The sequence below is a fragment of the Micromys minutus genome (genome assembly GCF_963924665.1).
Source record: "Micromys minutus genome assembly, chromosome: 13".
Taxonomy (NCBI): domain Eukaryota; kingdom Metazoa; phylum Chordata; class Mammalia; order Rodentia; family Muridae; genus Micromys; species Micromys minutus.
Window position 1 is genome coordinate 27,348,223 of NC_137982.1, and position 23,738 is coordinate 27,371,960.

The 23,738-nt window shown below is 42.9% G+C and overlaps 1 protein-coding gene across 1 annotated transcript; it reads left to right on the top strand.

Moving 5' to 3' along the window:
- Positions 1-1,756: 1,756 nt before the first annotated feature.
- Positions 1,757-2,999, top strand: LOC308429348 (selenide, water dikinase 1-like; the record flags this gene model as incomplete). Its single annotated transcript, XM_080928135.1, is given in 3 exon segments — positions 1,757-2,143; positions 2,145-2,324; positions 2,328-2,999. Coding segments are annotated over 3 exon segments (1,176 nt in total). The 5' UTR covers positions 1,757-1,819.
- Positions 3,000-23,738: the final 20,739 nt, after the last annotated feature.

The following is a 23,738-nucleotide window of genomic DNA, read 5'->3' on the forward strand; positions in this document are numbered from 1 at the left end:
CCACTCACAAAGGCACAGATGGGTATGTTTAATGACAGTTGTGAAAGTGTCCCAGGCCCAGAGACAATGTAAATCTGTCCCACCGTCACCTTGGTTTACTATTTTATAAACACAGTCCTTTGGATTTTCTATTATTTTCTAAAATTAACTTCAGCACTAGGATTGTTTGTAAAATCAGGGTCCAGCTTTCTCAAACACTCTCTGGAAAGTGGTCTAGTTTGTTAAGTTTGCAAAAACAACCTTGAATTATTTTCTCAAGAACTGCTTGCTCTTTAGGTTCTGGAAGGTTTTGACTTTTATTTGTAATAGCTAAGAACAACAATGCCCTAAAAAATACTTTTTATTGATATAAATGTTTATTCTAGCTATACATGCCTATGCCACATTTGAACTATAGTAAGGGTCACTGAGAAACTAAATTTTAAACTGTATTCGACTTTGAATAATTTCACTTAAAGTGTCAGCTAGTCCGAAGGGACTAGTAATGAGGACATTGGACACTACAGCTTAGGGTGCGACAAATACCTCTCCTACAACACCCCACCCTACCAGCAATAAAACTTAATGTTGAACAAGCATTTTGTACTACAATGCTGAGCACTGGAGCAACATTTTGCTGAAAGTTCTCAGGAACTTTGATGGCAGTGATAATGTCTCTTACCCAGTGTGCTGGTTGGTCTTATATCAACTTGACACAAGCTAGAGTTATCTGAAAGGAGGGAACCTCAATTGAGAACATGCCTTCTAAAATCCCACATAAATGCAACTCTACAGCCCGATTGCTTTTCATACAGGTTTCTGTATTCAACTCTCAATCCACAGACCCTCTACACAACAAGATTACATCAAATAGGCAGAGATACAAACTGCCCTTCTATTTGAGATATTAGACCTATAAAATCCTTAATGTTCATAGATGTTAACACCAATCAATCTCACCTGGGTCTAGCTGGTCCTTGGGAGCCTCCATGTTACCATGACCTCCTCTCTGGTTCCCTGACCTCTTCAGCCCTCTCCTCCCTCCACCTCCCTCCCCCACCCAGTCACTGGCTTTCCTTTATTTTACTAATTAAACTGGGAAGGTTCAGATGAAGTCACCTCTTCATGAGACTGGGCAGCCCATCTTGGGGAAGTGGAACTAACATTAAAATACAAACAGCTTCAGGACAATCTACAAACAAGGACCAGCTAAGAATGGCAAGGCAAACCAATACCGTAAAAGTGAAGACCAGCATTAGCAAAGCCCAAGGATGACCAGCAAAGAATGGTAAGGTGTATCAACACCACTCCATCCACTGTCTGTTGGGTTGTATTTATACCTTTTCCAAACATCACGGGTTCTCTCGAGCATCTGTTCTAGCAAAACATCACATGCCCCTTTTCCAGGCTGCTTCCAGAAAAATAGCAAGTGTCTGCTTCAGCAAAAACATCCTCTCATAAGACAGTTTCCAGAAAATATCACATGACACCATACAGTCTCCAAAGAAACCAGAAATTTCCACTTCAAAAAACTTTGTAGTGGTACCAGGGAAGATGGTTATAGTTATTTTTGAAGATGGTTATAGTTCTTTTCAAATGCTGAACACCCGCATAGAAGCGGGGCAGGGGGATGGGATAGGAGGTATTGAGGGAAATCAGGAAAGGGGATAACATTTGAAATGTAAATAATATATATCCAATTAAAAAAACAAAAGAGAGGCCGGTTTTCGGGAGGAGGTGGAGGGCGCAAAGCGAGCAGGTGGATCACAGGTAGAAAGCCCATTGGATCAAGAGAGAGGGAGAGGAGGGGCTGAACTGTGAAGAGTGCGGCCCCAGAACCATGTCTACTCGGGAATCCTTTAACCCGGAAACATATGAATTGGACAAGAGCTTCCGGCTAACCAGGTTTACTGAACTGAAAGGCACAGGCTGCAAAGTGCCCCAAGATGTCTTGCAGAAGTTGCTGGAATCTTTACAAGAGAACCACTTCCAAGAAGATGTGCAGTTTCTGGGAGCTGTTATGCCAAGACTTGGCATTGGGATGGATACTTGCGTCATTCCTTTGAGGCATGGTGGTCTTTCCTTGGTTCAAACCACAGATTACATTTATCCTATCGTCGATGACCCTTACATGATGGGCAGGATAGCATGTGCCAATGTCCTCAAGTGACCTCTATGCAATGGGTGTCACAGAATGTGACAATATGCTGATGCTCCTTGGAGTCAGTAATAAAATGACTGACCGGGAAAGGGATAAAGTGATACCACTAATTATACAAGGCTTTAAGGATGCGGCTGAGGAAGCGGGGACCTCTGTAACAGGCGGCCAAACAGTATTGAACCCCTGAATTGTTCTGGGAGGAGTCGCCACAACTGTCTGCCAGCCCAATGAATTTATCATGCCAGATAATGCAGTCTCAGGGGACATGCTGGTATTGACAAAACCCCTGGAGACACAAGTTGCAGTTGCTGTGCACCAGTGGCTGGACATTCCCGAAAAATGGAATAAAATTAAGCTAGTGGTCACCCAAGAAGACGTGGAGTTGGCATACCAAGAGGCAATGATGAACATGGCCCGGCTCAACAGGACAGCTACAGGCCTCATGCACACGTTCAATGCTCATGCAGCCACTGACATCACAGGCTTTGGCATTCTGGGCCATGCACAGAACCTGGCCAAGCAACAGAGGAACGAGGTGTCGTTCGTGATTCACAATCTTCCTGTGCTGGCGAAGATGGCGGCCGTGAGCAAGGCCTGCGGAAACATGTTCGGCCTAACGCATGGGACTTGCCCAGAGACCTCAGGAGGCCTGCTAATCTGTCTACCACGTGAGCAAGCAGCTCGGTTCTGTGCAGAAATAAAGTCCCCCAAATATGGCGAAGGTCACCAAGCATGGATTATTGGGATTGTAGAGAAGGGCAACCGCACAGCCAGGATCATCGACAAACCTCGGATTATTGAAGTTGCACCTCAAGTAGCCACGCAAAACGTGAACCCCACACCTGGTGCCACCTCCTAATCCAGACAGAAATAGCTATTGATTTTGTTTTTAAATAGATCTATTTCCTTTATCATCACTTCAATTAAAGACTTTAAGAACAACAAAAATTTCATTGTGTCTACACATCTGGTGACCCTAGGTCGGTTTATGAGTGGATGCAATTAATAAAATGAAATCCATGGCCTTCTTTTCCTGTTACATTAACTGAAGATGCACCCAACCTCCAGGCAGCTTCTGAGTTAAGAATGATATTGTTATCCAATACTGTTGATTCATTTTGAATCTTTAGACGCGCATCTCTTGCCGCGTAGGCGCTCTCTAAAGGTGCTTTTCTGTCACGGGCATTGCTGAGAGGAGAGCCACGAGCGATCTGTCTTCTCATGTCAGGCTGCTCTGTGTGCAAGTATCTCAGTAGACATTCTAGAAAGACAGAATTGCTGAGTGACTGACGGTCTCCCCAGTCAGGCTTGCATAGCTCCTTCTGGGGTTTGACTTGCAAAGTTGAGTCTAATAACTCGGGGGTGTTTCTCCATCCAATAATTCACTCAGTTCAGTATGGCAGGTGCTTTGCTTAGCATGGAAAGCACTTGGAATACAGAAAGGAATGCTTTTTTAAGACAAAGCTTTCCTGAGACTTGCAGTAATACCATTAATGGTCTTTACAGATAGGAAAAAGATACTTTTTGCCATGTTCCATAGTTGTTCTATAGCGACAAGGAACTGCCTTCCGATAGGGGGTTCGTGTATAGTACTCATTTATAATTCAGTATCTAATTTACTTCACAAATGATTTTTAAATATAATCAATACTAAAGACTGTTCTGTGGATGGTAGTGTTTAATACATTTTATATTTTGTATAGTGATTCCAGGCCTCTTGTTTAAAATCAGCAACTCTTTAGCCCAATTCTTAGCATCATTTTGTCTCTGCGCCTGTACCTTTTTGTGCACGCATTTTGTGATTTGTGTTAAAAGCCTGCATTGCCAGCATTGCAGCTCCAACATAAAAGTTGTTATTCAAATAAATATTTAATTTTTTAATTGCTCTTGTATAATCAGATGCCCTTTTTTAGTATTATTTCAGAAGCATCTGGGAGGGTTTTGCCTAAAATACAATTTATTGGGGAGACTAGATTTTAGTTTTATAAGCCTTTAAGTCTTTCATGGGACCTATATTTTCTTGAATTAAATTTTGTAGTTCTAGAACAAATAGGCACTCTACAAAGATGTTATCTGTGTTTCTTAAAAGCAGGCTTCCTTATCTTCCTTATCTCTTAAGCAGCTGGGTTCCCGTCTGTAAGCACAAGGGCACTGGGTCTTCAAAAGAGAGCAAGCACCCAGTCTTCAGGTTTCACAGGCTTCCTGCTAACCAGCCCCAAAGCTGAGCTTTGTGAACTCACCTAACCTTACTCAACACCGGCAGGAGACTGCCACTCAACCAGTGGAGCTCCCTGGAAGGAAGAGGCTGCCGCAGGCTCTCCTGTATGCACCTAGAGCTGGAATTGAAGCCACCGACTGAGTCTGGCCCTAGCAGAGGAAGCTGCCATGGACATTAACTGGACACTATAGGAATCTATATGATGTTGGTCCTTGAAAGTGTGCACCACTGGTCTGCAAAATAAAACGTGTTGGAACCCTCTGAGTGCAAAAAACAAAACAAAACAAAACAAAAAAAAAAAAAAAAACGAAAGAGAAAAACCACATGATCATCTCATTAGATGCAGAAAAGGCCTTTTACAGGATCAAACAGTCCTTCATAATAAAAAGTCTTGGAGAGATCAGGGATTTAAGATGTATACCTAGACACAACAAACTGAATGTTTTTTTTTTTTTAAATTTGATACCTTTATTTCCATACATGCTTTTATATTTTACCATGTATATGTTCAAACATAAATTTTATCTGACACTGTTTTGAATAGTTTAATACAATAAGCAATAGAGAATAAGAACACAAACATTGGGAGCCAAACCCAATTGGTAGCACATACTATATGTGTTACTAACTCTGTAACCCTTTGGAATTCTTTTTTTTTTTAATTAAACAACTTTATTTTTTAAAAAAAGAGATAAATGTACAGATTTTAAAAGCATTTTTGCATAAAACTATATGAATATATTTTTGTCAGTACTTGATTATTTTTAGAAGTTTGCTAGTATGCATTGAAATCTTACTAGTTACAATGAGCATAAAGTACATGTAAAACAAAACGTAACATGGAAACAGAGTTTTTTTTTTTTTTTTTTTTTTTTTTTTTTTTTTTTTTTTTTTTTTTTTTTTGGTGTATAAAGATTAAACAATGATTTTTTAAATACCAGGAATTGCCACAAGGCTACATTCTTAGCTCTTGAGTTATTAATGATTTAAGGTCTAGGTGTACTGCACTCTGAGAGGGTGCTATATACTTTTTTTTTTTTCTAAGAAGGACTAAGGCTTCCACTTTTTGGCCTTTTTTTTTTTCTTTTCTTTTTTGAACTTCATATGGTCTGTGAGTTGTTTCTAGGGTATTCAGAGCTTTCTGGGGATAGTAACCAATTATCAGTGACTGCATATTATGTTTGTTCTTTTGTAACTGGGTTACCTCATTCAGGATGATATTCTTTAGATGCATCCATTTGCCTAGGAATTTCATGAAGTCATTGTTTCTAATAGCTGAGTAGTACTCCATTGTGTAAATGTACTACAGTTTCTGTATCCGTTCCTCTACTAAAGGACATCAGGGTTCTTTCCAGCTTCTGGCTATTATAAATAAGACTGCTATGAACATGGTGGAGCATGTGTCCTTATTATATGTTAGAGCATCTTTGGGGTATATGCCTAGAAGAGGAAAACTATGTCCAGTTTTCTGAGGAACAGCCAGACTGATTTCCAGAGTGGTTGTACCAGTTTAAAACCCTACCAACCGTGGAGGAGTGTTCCTTTTTCTCTGCATCCTCACCAGCATCTGCTGTCATCTGAATTTTTTAATATTAGCCATTCTGACTGGTGTGAGGTGGAATCTCAGGGTAGTTTTGATTTGCATTTTCCTGATGACTTGGGATGTCCAGCATTTCCTTAGGTGCTTCTCAGCCATTTGATATTCCTTAGTTAAGAATTCTTTGTTTAGCTCTGTACCCCATTTTTAATAGGATTGTTTGATTCTCTGGAGTCTAACTTCTTGAGTTCTTTGTATATATTGGATATTAGACCTCTATTAGATGTGGTGTTGGTAAAGATCCTTTCCCAGTCTGTTGGCTGCCATTTTGTTTTCTTTACAGTGTCCTTAGCCAGAAACCTTGCAATTTCATGAGGTCCCATTTATTGATTCTTGATTTTAGAGCATAATCCATTGGTGTTCTGTTCAGGAAATTTTTCCCTATGCCTATGTGTTCTAAGCTTTTCCCCACTTTCTTTTCTAATAGTTTCATTGTACCTGGTTTAATGTGGAGGTCTTTGATCCACTTGCACTTGAGCTTTGTACAAGGAGATAAGGGAGGATCAATTTTCATTCTTCTGCATGCTGACTGCCAGTTGAACCAACACCGTTTGTTGAAAAGGCTGTCCTTTTTCCATTGAATGTTTTTAGCTGCTTTGTGTGATCTCATATGTGTGAGAGTTCATTTCTGGACCTTCTGTTCTGTTCCAGTGATCTACCTGTCTATCTCTGTACCAGTACCATGTGGTTTAACAAACTGTATCTTGAAGTTTAGTGTGAATAAGCCAGGCAAAAAGGTGTGGGTAAAATGGAATGCCAATGTGCTGGTTATTTCTTGGTTAAGTTGACACAAATTTGAGTGTTCTGGGAAGACAGAACCTCGAGTCAACCCCCATTAGATTAGCCTCTGATAAGCTGAGGTGGGTGTCTGACAGGTGTTCTTGGGTTCTATAAAAAATTAGACTGAGCAGACCACATGAGCAAGCTGATAAACAGTATTTCCCATAGCTTCTGCTTTGGGGATAGCCCCCTCCCCCAACTCTAGTTGTTCAGGACCCACAGGAAGACCATGATTCATTTCTACTACATAAGTACAGGGAAGCCTGGGTCCAACCCATATATGCTCTTTGGTTGGTGGTTCCATCTCTGGGAGCCACAAGGGTATGGGTTAGTTGACTCTGTTGGTCTTCCTGTGGAGTCCCTGTCCCCTTCTGGGCCTGAAATCTTTCTTCCTATTCTTCCATAGAGTCCCCAAGCTCTATCCACTGGTTTTGGCTGTGAGTGTCTGCATCTGTCTGACTCAACTGCTTCTTGAAGCCTCTCAGAGGACAGCCATGCTAGGCTCCTATCTGCAAGCATAACAGAATATCATCAATAGTGTCAGGGATTGGTGCTTGACCTTGGGTTGGGTCTCAACTTGGGTCAGTTATTGGTTGTCTACTTCCTCACTCTCTGCTCCCATCCCTGAATTTCTTATAGACAGGATAAATTTTGGGTTGAAAGTTTTGTGGGTGGGTTGGTGTCTCTATCGCTCCACTGGGGTTTCTGCCTGGCTATAGGCAGTGTTTTTTAGAAGGAAAACTTTATAGTGCATACCATATCAAGCATGTAAGCTGGGTTCTTGTTCCTTTAAAATCGGGGACAAGAGAGGTATGCTGCTCTTTATCATAGGAACCTGTGTGCACGTGAATGCATGTGAGTTGAGTCACTTGCATGCCAACCAGAGGACAACCTTGGGTGTCATTTCTTGATTCCACCTTGTCTGAAGCAGGGTCTGTTTGATGCCGCTTTGCAGTTTCCAGGCTGACCGGAGACCTCTCTGGCTCCATGTCCCATCTCCTCTTAGAAGTGCTGCATACAGACACAGGTCTCTGCGTGTCAAGTTTTTAAACAGGGGCACACACTCATGTCATCAGACTTGTATAGCAAGTGTACCGACCTGTTGAGCCATTTCCCCAGCCCTGGCTCACCATTTTGAAGGTTTTGGTAACTAACCAGTTGACCCCGTTGTTTGAGGTCTGTGGCAAGAATCAGAATATGTCAAGAAGGAATGGTAGTCCAAAGCTCCATAATTCACAATCTAAGGATCAAAGTGAGACGGGAGAGGGGGGGAAGGAGGGAGGGAAAAGGAAGGGAAGGAGAGTCAAGGTCCCACAATCCTCTTCTTCTAGGAGCACTATTTGGCCAGAACTAATTTCCACCAGTGATATATGAGCCAGAAAAACTGGTTTTAAGCAAGTTTATGACAGCACCATGAAATATGGGCTGGATGAACTAATGCTGGTTGCCTAATGCTGACAGTGTAGGTTGGAATTGCTTTATACATTCTGAATCTGTTTCCTTTTTTAAAAAACTCTACTTTTTGCCACAGACAGACAGACAGAAACTTTAATTCTCCGGAAGAAAATTCTGACTCTATTACCTACTTTGACTTTATCGGTATGTAGCAAGACTTCCCCTTCCTGTGGCTTCGGGCTGGGTTTCCTTCAGCTCCAAGATGCTTCATCACGGACGGCTGTTTCTTAACCCCCATCATTAACTCTGCGATTTTATGGTTATGCTTGGAGCAAAAGCAGGCGTCAGTGGGTTTGTTCCCTGTCTGCTCCTGATAAATTCTTTGAGCTCTTAGTTTATTTGTGAAACCTAGACTATGTTCATGATTTTTTTCATACTCCGAGCCTAGAGATGGTCATAGACACATCACAAGTTTTACATTGAGCATTTGTGCATTTATTGTTTCTTATAGGCCCTAAGAGATTGTGTAATTTGCCCAGCACAACACATTACATGAATGGCGGAATCACATATGAGCCAACATTTCTTCACCTCACTGCAATCCTAACTTTAAGAACGTTGCAAAGAGGGCCAAAGCACATTGTCTATGGTAGCAGTGATCGCTGGTGACAGAATTGTACTAGGGAGATACAAAGTCCTGCCTCCTCTGGCCTCCTCTCCTGCCGTTTTCCTCATCTACACGCTCTACTTAGCTCCACTGCTCTTCCCATAACTGGAATAGACTAACCACTCCCTACTGCTAGACCTTCACACAAACTCTTCCCTTGATCAAGCGTTTCCTGTAGGCCCCCTGCCTCCTTCGCACATCTTTTGGTTTCACTGTGTGTCTCCATGTCCTAGAAGAGATAAGAACCATGTGAGACTTAGCTTGTCATTCCCCTGCCCCCACCCCTAAAGAGAAGAACCTGACATGAAGGTTTTTGTGTGGGTAGCAGAAATGAGAGCAAGAGATTGGAAGGAAGAAAGATGAGCCAACACAAGGATGCTCTGTAGAGCTGATCTATCCTGGTGGCTATTTGTTTGATCACCTAGATGCATCTGGGCACTCTTTGGGCATTTACCCATTCATTCCTATAAGGCATTTGGTTGTAAGAGGTTTGGCTTCAGTTCAGCGATACATAAGGTATAAAGTTTTGTAAATACACTCTGTCTTTGTGTAATGCAAGCTTAAAACCAAATGCGTCTGCATTCCCCTGTGCTCCCTCACCTTTGAACCCGGTAAGTACCATTAAGGGTTGATGAAACAAATAGGAAGAAGCAGGATGTGTAAACTCCACAGTCCAGGCAATGACCTGGTACTGTTCTCTTGTCCCACATACCCACAGCACTGACTTCCGTCTGAGGCTTTATTCCGGTTATCAGAGATGAGACTCTTAATAACTATGATGTGACTACATGGTAAGGGTCACCAGCAATCCCTACCTCTTGCCTTCTTACTGGTAACATCTCTTACTAGCTCCCAATTCTCATTCTGAGGTGCTGATGTTTTGAGCCGTATCTGATTAGGATAGTCTTAAACTGGAGGAATCCCTAAACAGAGTCTGAAATAAAGACTCACACGGGGCAGACATGCTAGCAAGTGCCTATTATCCTAGCACTGTCAAGATGAATGCAGAGGGTAAAGGCTTCAGTGACTAAAAAGCAACCGATCCGGCGAATGCTTAACAAACCAGTCTCTGGGAAAATTATGTGGGACTATATATGCACAAACATTTTGTCTTATGTTTACTTGCAAAATTATGTGTAGCGTATAATTTCTAAATTATAACAAAACATACAGATTTCTTTATAGTAAATTTCATAGAGCTGTCTTAATGTACAGAATACTTTACTGGATATAATATGTTTCATTATGATATTTTCATACATGTATGCCTTATACTTTGCTTTTATTCACACACACACACACACACAAAGAGAGAGAGAGAGAAAGCTGTTAAACTATAATTCTTTACATCTTCACTGGTTTTGCTGATGTCTTACACTTGCTGTTTCTTGTTTGCTTTTGTTTATTTCTTTTTTAAGACAGGTCTCACTGTGTAGCTCAGGGTGGTTTGGAAACTCAATAGTCTAGTCATGCTAGCCTCAAATCCATAGAGATCTGCCTGCCCCATCTCCTGAGATTAAAGGTGAGTAACACTATGCCCTGCTTAAAGTATAAAAATTAATAGCCAACCTCTATTTATGGTTCAAAAACAAGTAATCGCAGTACAAATAAATTCGCAGTACTTCAAATTGCAGCCAACATGAAAATAGGACAGGAAGAGGGCTACCGAGATGGCTCAGTGGCTCAGTGGATAAAAGCTCTTTCTGGGCGAGCTTCAGGAGCTGAGTTTAATCTCCAGAACCCACATGAAAAAGCAGTGGCATATGTAAGCCCAGCACTACCTAGTAGCTCACAGCCCTGTAAGCACGGAGTATACTCCACAACGGCAGAAACACAGAAACCCTGCCTCAATGAGGTGGAAGGTATGAGCCGACCCCTGAAAGCTGTTCCTTTCTCTCCACGTGCACAGCACATGAATGCCCACATTCACACCTCCCATGACGATTATGATGATGATAACAATAATAATAAAAATAAATTAAGTTGTAGGAAAAATTAAGTTGTTCACTCATTAGAGAGTTTTTTTTCTCTCTTTTAATTGAATAGAACACAAATTTTTATGCTATTCACAACAAACACAAAACACCTCTAACTTAAATATACGTTTTAAAATTTTTTCCGTCCTTTTTCTTTCTCACTAAGAAGCATTTATTGGCCCTCAGAAGGGCCCACCACATAGGAGCTAACCAACTCAGTAGCCATATGGGCCCAGATCCAGTGCTTCTAGTTGGTCAACCCCAAGACTTACTACGGACATCTATGAGCCGCCGGACTACAGGGACCAGCCAGTGCTGCAGATCTAGGAGCATATCACTGCCTCCAAAGATAAAAACCTGAAGCAAGGCTGTGATTGAAGACATCTCAGTACTGGTCTGGTGTCTCTGGTACTTCAGAGGCCAGAGGCCTTGTGCCAGAGCAACTGGCAGTGAGTATTCGCAGGTAGCACTGTGTGGGCAAGTATATATTCTGAGTGATATGCTGAGGTTCCCTGTGCCACAGCAATGGGTGCACTGCAGTTACTGCAGTTCCTGGAGCTGCTGCAATGAATGCATTTTCAGTGAAGGGGTGAGAAGGGTGGAGGAACGGAGCAGTAGGAGAAGGACAACTTCACCATGCTGATGTCTGTGGTCTGTGCTGCAGCCTCGGCCACGCCTGGGTCCCTGGTTCTGCTGCAGTGTAGAGCCCTGTTACCGCTGTGGTCTCTGTTACCGCTGAAGGCCATGTGGGGGTCCATGATCTATGCTGCCACCAGGGGCCATGGGCGTGGGGTAACTGTTGATGTCCACGGCAGCCAGTATTACTCTGAAAGCTACGTCTGTGGTCTGTGCTGCCATCTGAAGCCATATTGAAGGCCCTGGTCTGTGGTGCCATGCAGACACCAGATACGTGTGGAAGTGCATGGTCCATGCTCCTCCTGGCTGTAATGGACAAGGAAACTTCTGCTGCACTGATGACTGCAGACACAGTTGGGAATGAGAGACATAGAAGGCTTCGGTGTAATAGCCCCATCTTTAAGAATTATGATAAAGGGTACTTACTGGCAAGGATGGGGTGGGGAAAGCTTCCTTTTCTTTAAGAGGCTGGCCACCGAGAGTTTGACTGTGCTCCAGTGAGTTTACAGGCACCACAGATTTAATTTGGGGGAGGGGGAGCACTCAATGGTAGGAACAGATCTGGGAGGACTGAGAAGTAAGGGTGATGGGGTGCATTATGTGACATGCCAAAGTACTTAATAAAAATATCATGCTAAAAAAGCATTTATTGTCCGGCCTGGTGGCTCACAACTTTAATCCCAGCACTCAGGAGGCAGATGTTTCTGTTAGAGGCCAGTCTAGACTATAAAGCAAGTTCCAGGACAGCCGGGCAGCCCTGCCTGTCAGAGAAATCCTGTCTCAAAAAAAAAACAGAAACAAAAACCAGCAAACAAAATTGCGCATATGTGGTCTCCATTTGCCATGTAGTTCCACAACATCAGAGGAGCTCCGAGCGCTCACCGGGACACCCGGACCGGTGGCGCAGACCCGGCAGAGCTGCACTTAGACTGTGCTGCATGACAATGCTAAACTCCTACACTGGATCAGTTACCACACCAACCACTGGGTTTGCCGGACAAGCACACACAGAAAGATCCTGCCTCACAGCACCCAGACTTTGCGCTGTGCCGTTGTCATGGTGCTAATTTGTACGTCTAGTCTCTCATTGGCTGTAAGTTGTGATGTCAGAACTCCGTTCTCTGTGCCTGGCATTTGTACTCAGCACATAAGAAGTGACGACAATCAATACATTTGTCAACTGGATAAATATAGGAGTAAGAACGGGCACTCTTCCATCATCCCCTCATCTCTTAACTTCTTATACGTGTTCTCTGGTCCAGTAAACCAAAGCAAAAAAGGAAAAGCGCTTTGTGCAGCAAGTGTTACTGTTGCCAGGGATGGCAAGATTTAGCAACAATGTTTCTCTCTGCTCTGACCATTTTCTAGGGCTCCTGCCACCAGCAACCTCCCATTCACAGAAAAGCAAAGGCTTCTCTCACTCTATTTGGCCTCTTGGTCTCTGCAGCATGTTTGAAGTATCTCGCAAGCTCTGTCCACAGCGGCCCGTTGGCTAGCTCTCATCTCTCCATCAGCACAGAAACGCTATTAGAGGGACCACCCGACCTTCTCTTCTTCCCAGTTTATTTTTCCTTCTGCAAATCTGCTTGTGGAAATAAACAGAGATTGATTCCCTCACTGGTGCCAATTATGACTTCCTGAGTAAGAGAACAACGTCACTGTTGGTTAATCTGGGATTTACTTGTCAAGTGTTCTTTCTCATCTTCATCACGAGTGCCACAAGAGCAGACACACAGTATTAACCAACAAATAGGAAAAAGTTCCATGAGGAGCAGCAGATTCCAAGTGTCTGCTATGTCTACACCACGTTTACATTTTTAGTCATTCATATTTGCCAGTTATGATTTATTTCAGTTTTACTTGAATAAATAAGTCATTTATTCTTAGCCAATGTAGTCTTGTTTCAATGGTAAAACACATATACTTAACACAAATACAACTTTTGAATACCTGTTATAATTTGAAAGTAACCATGACATACCCAGATAGCTTAAAAATTAATAACTTGATAAAGCCCTAATAAGTACCTTGAGGGTAACACCTGCTTCTGTTTTGCTCTGCTTATTTTTATTTATTTTTAAAGTAAATTAACAGGGCCTGTGGTTGTAGCTTAGAGACAGATCTCTTGCCTGGCACCAGGTCATATATTCCATTTCCTGTACCACTAACACACACACACACACACACACACACACACACACACGTTAGAAAGAGCTTTAAAAATATCAGTTCCCCTGGGTCGTGGGCATATGCCTTTAATCCCAGCACTTGGGATGCAGAGGCAGGTGGATCTTCTGTGAGTTCAAGACCGGTCTAGTCTACAGAGCGAGTTCTAGGACAGCCAACTCCACACACTCACACACACACACAAACACACATACACACCTTGTTTTACAAAACAAAACAATGACCTGTTGGGGAGTAGGCTTGGTTGGTAAAGTGTTTGCCATGCAAACATGAAAACATGAATTCAGATCTCCTGCATTTGTGATTTAAAAAAACAAAACAAAACAGAGCCGTGTTCATTTGTAATCCCAGCATTGGAAAGACAGGGAGATACCTGGAGCTTGATGGGCAGTCAGCCTAGTTGAACCAATAAGCTTTGGGTTCAATGAGAAAGCCCTGTCTCAAATGAAAGTAGAGAGTGACCAAGAAGGACACCTGACCTCCACACGCACACACTCATGCCCACAACGTACTCACACAAATATGTGCATAGACTGCACACACAAAGATCAACTTTGAAAAGTCTTCTCAGGGTAGTATCTATAGACATTCCAGAGTCTCAGTCTTTGGGAAATCCTAACCTACACGTATGCTGTTCACTGAAAGAGATATCTAATGCTTTTGCATGTTGGTGATCATTTGCAAAAAAAATAATTCTAATTTTAACTGGTAAGTTTTGTTTCCTTTGATGTTCCTGAACTCTTACAGCCATGTGACAGACAACATATTTTGTTCAGGAACAGAACCAAATATCTGTGGATCTTGAATACTCTTCTTTTTTACATTTGGTACATGTATGTGCAGGTGCATGTGCTCACATGCATGCGTGTGTGTGTGTGTGTGTGTGTGTGTGTGTGTGTGTGTGTGAGACTATGAATATGTGGATATCAGAGGACAACTTGGGGAATTAATTTTCTTCTCCCACAGTGGGAGTTCCAGGGATTGAGTAGGTCACCAGGCTTGGGAGCAAGTGCCCGCACCTGCTGAGCCATCCCAAAGGCCCCAGGAAGAGCATTCCTAAGTGTTAGTGTTAATCGTCCCTGGACTGAGTAAATTCCCGGAGGCCTGGATTTGTTTCTGTAAGAGCAAGACTGGGATGTTGTTTAAAAAAAAAAAAAAAAGAAAGAAAGAAAGAAAGAAAAAAGAAAGGAAAAGAAAAAACAAAACAAAACAAAACAGCTTCTTCATGAGTGCCTTCTTGCAATTCTGCTTTGTAGCAGTTTTCAGGTGCAACACGAAGCCTTTGCATGAAGCCAAGAACACAGCTACCCCATGCTCTAATCTTTCCAGCGTCTGGAACTGTGATTCAATAAACTTCCATTCCTTTTATTTCATAAGTCATCCAATCTCAGAAATTCTCTTACAGCAGCCAAGAATGGAGGAAGAGCCTTTGCTTTGTCTACAAATGAGGTAGTTTGAAAAACAAACAAACACACAGACCTACCTGTAAGTCTGCAGTAGTGGATGATGGACTGAGAGCTACAGATGTTCTGTCTGATCTAGGGCAAGACTTTAGATTAGTTCCATAAAACCTGAGGGAAGTACTTTGCTCTCACACCATCTAGCACTAGTGTTTTACCAAAGAAATGCTCAAGAATGATGAAACAAATTTTGTCCAAACTATGGCAGGCATCCTTCCATGGATCAGTCTGAGGAATCGGAAGTGTGTGAACTCATTCTGCTTGAACAGGGTCTCACTGCATAACCTCATGTGGCATGGAACTTACTATCTAGAACAGGCTGGCCTTCAACAAGTGACAGTCCTTTCTGCCTCGAGCTCCTCGAGGCTGGCACCACAGACATTTTCCATTATGCCTGGCCCTAAAGTAAATTTTCTTACTGAGAAATGAACGCAGGGTCTTGGACTTAACAGGGCAAATATTCTATCACTGAATTATAACCCCATCCCTCTTCCAAATTTATTTTTAATTACAGTGCTTCTAAACCTGTTTTTAAAATTGCCTTCATACCTATAGAACAGATAGTTTTTTTTTTTTTTTAATGATAGACACATCAAAGCAAAACCAGTGTATTTAGTTCAAAGAAAACACTGGCAGATAAAGTATGCATGTCCCACAGCTGTCACTGCCTCTGTGAATCAGATCTGCATTAAGTGAAACTTGGGAATGTCAACTTGATCTTAAGGATTCCTTTGGTGTAAATCATAAAATCATGTATTTCCCCCAAATTCTGTGAAAAAAAAAAACTTAAGTGTAACAATAATCATATGTGGTCGAGGCAGGGAGTATTTGTGAACTGTCTGTACTTTCTGATGACTTCTGCTGTAACCTAGAAATGTCATAAAACTCTCTACTTAAAGACAGACAGATAAAGACAACTCCACAAAGCAAGCACAGACAGTAAAGTGTCTCCTGTTACTACACATGCACTATTTCAAAGAGTTACTTGCCCAGTAAGATGTGACCTCAGGCCACTCTGAGCTTAGATACCTAGTGAAGCAGGTTTCCCTACTTCCCTAGTACTGAGTATTAGAACCCTGCAATCTTAGCTCATTTGTTTACAATGGAAAAACCAACTCCACCTTTCAGAGATCCAGTTGGTTTAATTGGCTAATTTACTGATGAGAGGTTCTGTGTACTGTTGTCTTAGCAAGAGTTTCTGTGGCTGTGATGAAACACCATGACCAAAGCAACCTGGGGAGGAAAGGGTTTATTTTGCTTACACTTCCACACCACAGTCCATTATTGAAGGAAGAAGCCAAGGCAGGAGATCAGAGCAGGAAGCAGAAAGCAGGAACTGAAGCAGAGGCCATGTAGGAATGCTGCTTCCTGGCTTGCTCTTCAGGCTTACTCAGCCTCTTTTTACACCTGGACCACCTGCCTAGACACAGCACCACCACAGTGCCCCCCCCCCCCCCATTAACCAAGAAACTGCTCTACTGGGGCACGTGCCCATCTTAAATCCCAGCACTCAGAGACTGGCAGACCTCTGTGAGTTCAAGGCCAACCTGATTTACATAGTTCAAGGGCAGCCAGAGCAAATAGTGAGACCCCATCTCAGACCAAAAACAAGCTCCACAGGATTGCCTACAGGCTGGTATTATAAAGGTATTTTCTCAGTTGAATCTCTCTTCTCTCAAATGATTCTGTCTTGTGGAACTTCAAGAAAAAAATTGTTCTGCACAATTGTTTTTACAATTTATATGTATAATGTATATATAATGTGTGTATATATATAATATATTACATATATATTATATATGTTATGGTCTTTGTTAAACTTTGAGTCCTGAAACTAATTTTGTTTCTCTCTTTTCTGCTGAACAGAGTTTGCTGGTACATAGAGAGATGTCTCAGCAGTTAAGAACACTACTGCTCTTCCAGAGGACCCAGGTTCGAGTCCCAGTACCTGCAGGGTAGCTCACAGCTGTCTGTAACTGTTGTTCCAGGGGATCTGAACCCTCTTTTAGCTCTGTCAGGCATTGCATTCACATGGTCCACACACATACACGCATATCCATACACATAAAAATTAATGATATTTAAAACTTCCTGGCATAGGAGATGATTATATAACATCGTTGTACTTTAAAATTGCTTAAGCTTTTGTTTTTATTTCGCATATATGTGTCTACACACCATGTGCACGTAGAAGTCATGAAAGGGCATGGAATTTCCCAGGGCTGGAGTTACCATCTGAGTGCTGGAAATGGAACCTGGGTCTTCTGGAAGAGCAGCTCGCGCTCTTAACTCTGAGTTATCTCTCTTAATCCATGCTATGATCAAATATCCTAAAAATACAAAGTCTGTGAAACACAGGCAGCTTATCTAGAAGGTATACTAGTGGCAGATTATAAAGCCTGAAATGTAGTAATTCAATGCACTGATCCTCAGTACAGCGGAATCATCTGTTCGTATGCTCAGCCAGCTTCACATGTCTTGTGCTTGCTTAGAAGGTCTGCTGAGATTGTGAACTTCTTGTGACCTTGACTTTGAACTTATGTAAGTGAAGCCCAATGGGACCCTGTGCACGGTGTGTGTACAGAAGAGAGAAAACGGTGACCTGTCCCCCCTCCCTGCCTCACACTGGCAGGTGAGTACCACCCCTCATGGCTGTGTTTCTCTGCCCCACTTTACACAGGGCATCGCACAAACATGCACTTCTGGCTAACCTTCAGCAAGACTCAACATGGAAGATCTCATGTTTTTGGCCTAGGGAAGGTATTAGCAGTCTCCAGAGGCTGTATTTTGTATTTGAAAAAGAATTTGTTTTATCCCCTCCTGACACTCTGAGACTCTACTGTTTCCATTCGAACAAGCCTATTGCTAGGGTTCTGAGTGACAAGAGACACATGGCCTGGGTGCTCTGCTCACAACGGGCAACTGTTAGCAAACCCTTTGAAGCAGAGCTGCCCCAGTGAGTGGCAGGTAAAGACTGCATGAGTGAACCCCAGTGAGCCCAGAAAAACCGCTCAGCCTGTTCCAAGGTGCAAACCCACTAAAACCCAAGGCAAACAAATGGTGGTGTTAAATTGTTTGAGTTGGTCTTTTATGTAGCAAAAGCTAATGAACAAAATTATCCTTTGCAGCAAGTTTTGGATTATATTATACATGTTTTTTTTTTCCTTTTCTTGCTCTTATATAAGTATGCTTGTGTATATGTGTGTCTCCACATGTCTAGCGGTGCCTCGGGAGGACAGAACAGGGAGTCAGGGCTTCTGTAGCTAGAGTTACAGTCAGTTATGAGCCTCCTGATAGGGTTCTGGAAATCACCTTGTGACCTCTGGAAGAGCAATAAGCTCTTTTAACCCTGAGCCATCTCTCCAGCCCTACATATGATATTCTACCACTAGGTTCTTACACATGACATTTTCCCAAGCATTCGGTGCTTTTTCCTACCTCATTACATATTCATACATCTCTTCTGTTTAGCTTCATTGGCCTAGCCAGTGGAACACTGTTGAGACACAGAAGGGTTCCGTCAATGGTCAGAGGACATAACTTTTGTGTGTGACTGTAGAGTGTTCTATCACATGAAGCTCCATTCTAAGTCATCGAGTCTGTAATAGGGTCGGCACCTCTATTTCCCACTACAATTAACTCAAGCAAGCTCTTTTCACCCAGTGGAGATTGGCTCTGTGATTCTGAATCCCAGCCAAGAGGCAGGGCTTTCCCAAGCAGCCCTCAAAATTCAGTTCAAACGGCATCTCCTATGGGACCTGCCTATCCCTTGCTGAGCTTTGCATGTTTTGTTTGATGAGTGTCTGACATGGTAGCACACTGAGCCACAGCACTAGATTTACAAGTCCGCTCCTTCCTTGGGCTTCTGAAAACCTGGGCTCAGCTTCCAGTGTGCCTGAGGCACACTAACCAGTCAGTGCTCATGCGGGGTGGCTGTTTCAAGAAAGTCACCTTTGCTAGGAACAATGCAGGAGGGTTGTGGTGACATCAGAAGGGCACCCATTTATACTCAGGAGGAAAAAAAAAATCCTATCTAGGAGGTATTATTAGGGGAAGGCATCAATTCCTTTTAGATCTCTTAAAGCAAGAGGAAAGGAAGAAACCAGAAGAGAGTAACAGGCATGGGGCAGACAGAGGATGTGCAACACTTCAGTTCACAGCTGAGATGACAGCAGTTATCAGTTTACACGTAGCTTTAAAGACAAGTAAGCTCTCTAAAGCCAGAACATACACGAACATCAAATAAAGCATGTCTGCTGCTTATTAGAGTTCTGTTAAATTCCCATATTAAAAGATCAGTTCTGTGCTTTCGTAAAAGCTGCCCTCTTGAGTCTGGAGAGCTGACTTGGTAGTTAAGCACACTGGCTGTTCTTCCTGGCTTGACTCCCAGCACCCACATAGTGGTTTACAACTGTTCCAGGCGATCAGACACCCTCTCTGGCCCCTGCAGGAACCAGGCACAGATGGGATAGACAGGCATACAAGCAGACAAAACACCCATACACATAAAAAAAATTAAAAACTAGACATGATGGTATGTTCCTGTAATCCAAACATTGGCTATGGTTTTTGATGCTCCCCAAATAAATAAATAAATAAATAAGAAAAAGAGTAAAAACCCAGCAATTATTCTATAGAAAACACTGTTTTCTATAGATAAGGAATAAGAGATGAAGTCTTGAGACTCACATTACTAACACACATAGCAAAGTCTGAAACCCCAGCATGTTCTTCTGATAGCTGTAATAACCTTAAAAGGCTTCATTTAGACAAGCAGCCAGGCTGGGTTATTGTAAGTGTGTCAATGTAAACTCTAATTAGCATGGTGTACTCCTCTCCTTTTGAAGAAGATTGGCTTAAATTCTGACCTCTCTCAAATATAATTCCACACACGAACATCCCAGTAAGATCACCACATCCAAACCAATTTACAACAGCTTTGTTGTGCAGTTTTAACCATCAGAGATAATGTCCATTTTAACTCGCAGATCATGGGAATATCGTCATGATACCAGTTCTGGTAAACCTTCAGTTTTGGTCACAGAGGTTTAATTATTCTAGAAGAGTTTAGGGAAACAATTCCTCTCTTATCTTAGATTCAGGCAAGCATCCCTGATGGTATCTGACTGATTTGTTTACATTTCCTTTCAAAGATTCCATTCTAACAAAAATAAAAACAGGTTGCTCATCCCAGTGCTATTAAGGGCAAAACCTTTTAATTAATTCCTCTTACGGGTGATTCTCATCCGTGTCAGTTAGGTTAGAGTCGGTGGTAGAAAGGACAGGTTCCTTGGTGGTCCTTGAGTGCTGCGAACTGGAAACCTGGAGACAGACACTCTGTAAGTAGCTTCTTGTATGTGCATTAAATACAACAAAGATCACAGCAGCCTTGCCTGGAAGCCTATGCGCTGAGTCTATGCATGGCTTCAGAGATCTTTCTGACTGGAGGCTTACAGAGAAAGAAGAAGACAGACAGACACATACACACAGAGAAGCTGGGCTTGAGTGGACTAAGGCTCTCAGATGGAGAAACCACAGCACACGCTTATTTCATAAAGTTAAACAGAGAGGCGAAGTTGCTGCACTCCACTGAACAAGCAGACAAGGTTATTACTTGCGGGTAAACAAGGAAGGTAGGGGTTCTGGCAGACAGCTTTAGTTAAAGTCGGTAGGAGCAGTCTCAGTAGGAAAGAAATTCAGGCCAGAAATGTCCAGGGGCGAAAGATACAGTGGGCATTTTCTACAGACACTATCAACAACCAGACATGGACCAGAGGAAGGCTGTGTCATTTCTCCATGGCTCTGAGGCTTTGGAGTCCTGGATATAACCACCTTGGGCATTGAAGAGTTGTGTTGATTGAAGCCAGGATTTACAAGCAAAGAGCATGCCATGAATCCCAACACTTGGGAGGCAAAGGCAGGTGCATCTCTGAGTTTGAGGCCAGCCTGGTCTACAAAACAAGTTTTGGGACAGCCAGGGCTACACAGAGAAACCCCGCAAAAAAAAAAAAAAAAAAAATTAACAAGCAAAAAGGGCTTTTAAATATAATTGAACAGGAAAGTCAAAGAATGTGGGCTGGAGAAGAGCTTCATGCTAGAAAATTGTAAGATGCTGGGTTTGATATTCAACACACACACACACAGCCAAAAAAAACCCTCATATATTTCTTTTATCTGAATGTGTAAGTACAGTAACTACTTGTCAAATCATCAGTAAATTAATATACTAACATTTTAATAATCTTGTACAGTATTCACTGGGCTCATTATAACATTATAGGGCTGTGCAAGAGCTGCATGAGTGGCCCCTTAAAAGTGCACACTCCATGGGTTTAACATTGAGATTCTGACTCATGAGAATGGAGAAATAATCAGTATTTTCACGGAGTACTCTAAATGATCATGGCACATATGGAATGTGAATCACACTGGGCAATGTGTAGTTCTATAGCTAAAACCTATAAACTCCTGGGAAAGATGATACACATGCGTGTGTGTGCTCGCATGCACACAAACATACACACACATGCATGCATACATAAATGGGGGGAGGAAGGGAAGGAGAGGAGGGAGGGTAGAGGAAGGAAGGAGAGAGAAAGAAAGGGAGAAAGATAGGGAGGGAGAGAGGGAGGGAGGGAAGGAGGAAGGGAAGGAGAAAAGGGGAGAGAGACAGAGGGCAAAGAGACAGAGAGAGAGGAAAGAAGGAGGGAAAGATGTATGGAGAGATGGGGAGAGGGAGAAAGAGAGGGAGGGAAAGGGATAAAGACAGATAGAAGCAGAGGAAGAGGAAGAGAGAGTGGGGAAGAGGGAAGAGAGAGAGTGTGTGTGCATCTCAACAACACAGTATGCTCAAGAATAATGCCATATAATATGTTGCTTTGCATTTAGGGAAGGTAGGAAGAGATACGAAGGACTTTCCAGACCAGCCATCTGAGACCTACACATAGGCTTGCTAAGGACACTGACACATCTGGGAGCAGAGTTAGATGAGGTGAAGAGACAGCGGTTAACATGACGCCTCAACTCCTGCAGAGCTTAGCTCTGATTGACAGGATTTAGAGAAGCAATGGGTATGGTTGCAAGGTGAGCTGATTTAATGCTCTAGAGCCTCAGTCTGGAATGTTCCAGAGAAGACATCCACAACATGAAGATCTAGCCACAGTCTAGATCAAGACAGGGCGGCTTCCAGCGTTCAAGAAAGTAAGAAAGGGACGTAAATGAGGCAGAGCTTCGGGGTGATAACTTTGGTAAATGGGAGGTTACTAATGACATTTCCAGCCTAGGAAAAGTCACCTGTTGATGCCAGGGCCTTAAATGGCAGTATGCGCGAATGGAGAATGATGGATAGTTTGGATTGCAAATCGACCTGGCCTTTTCCGTGGTCATGGGGAAGCAGGGCCAAGCAATGACTGTGAGCGAACAGAGGCCAATCAGAGCCAATGGCTAAAACAGGACGAGAAGGAAATTCTGATTGGATGTTAATCGTCCCATACCGACGCTCTTTGCAGGCTTCCTATTAGGGCAGAGGCTCTGCAGAATGTGACTCTGCAAGAAGCATCGGGAAGCAATGCAGAGAAGAAATGGAATATTGAGTGTCAGCCACATGCAGTCAGCCAGGAGACAAGCAGCCTGGCAAAGTCACATGTGCTTCTTGGGTCGCAGGTAAGCGGCTTTAGTGTGGCTATGGCCTTTCCGCTCGCTCGGCAAATGGCTTACAGCAGAGGTAACGATAACGATGAACTACGTGACTTCTCTGAAGCAACTGAGCGGTTGCTTCAGAGGCACAGGGAACATGGGCTCTCAGTGAGCAAACGTCAGGAAGGCAGAGGTCAAGATTATGCATCATTTCCTCATCTGCAAATGAGGACTGAAATAACTCACAGATATCACGTATAAACCACTTAGCTTCCTGCTTGGCCCGCTTAGCGCTCAGGGTCTAGAGATTTCTCGAGCAAAGCTGAGACTGTGTTTCATGCTTTGGAGTCTTTGAACGCTTTGTTGGAATTCCTGTTACTGTCGGTTTGGAAATAGTTTTCAATAAGGCAAGAAAGGCGCTTATTAACGGGCACCGATCCAGCTCTTTCCCTCTTTCCTTGATGAGTGTAGTATTTGGTGATTTGTAGCAGTTATAGTATTCCCCACTAACACCTTCGGAGGTGAGCGGTACTGTTGCCTCCGTTTTACAGATAAGGAAACTGTTAGGAAAAAGATGAAAAGATTTAGGGGGTTATGGTCCATGGAGGTGCGGCGAGGCATGGGGGTAAGGAGGATGCCTCTGGGGGACCCATATTGGGAATTCCTTCCCCCTGGGAGACCAGCCACACAAGGGTACAGTACAGAATAGAGTTTATTCAGGGCATGGGGAGGAGAGTTAAGAGGTAGTAGGGGCAGAGAGAGAAGAGAGGAGTAGAGAAGTAGAGGCCGGCCATGAGCACATCGGGGGAGGGGGGGAAGGGAATGGGGAGAGAAGGGGTAAGGGAGGGAAAGCAAGGGCAAAAAGAGACCAAGAGAGCAAGAGAGCAAAAGAAAGAGAGGAGGGGGCAAGTAATCCCCTTTTATAGTGTCGTCGGGTAACTGGGGCTGAGCATACCTGGCTGTTGCCAGGTAACTGGGGGGTGGAGTTTACAGAAACCCAACAGAAACAGACTCAGAACGCTTTAAAAACCGGGTCCACCTTACTAA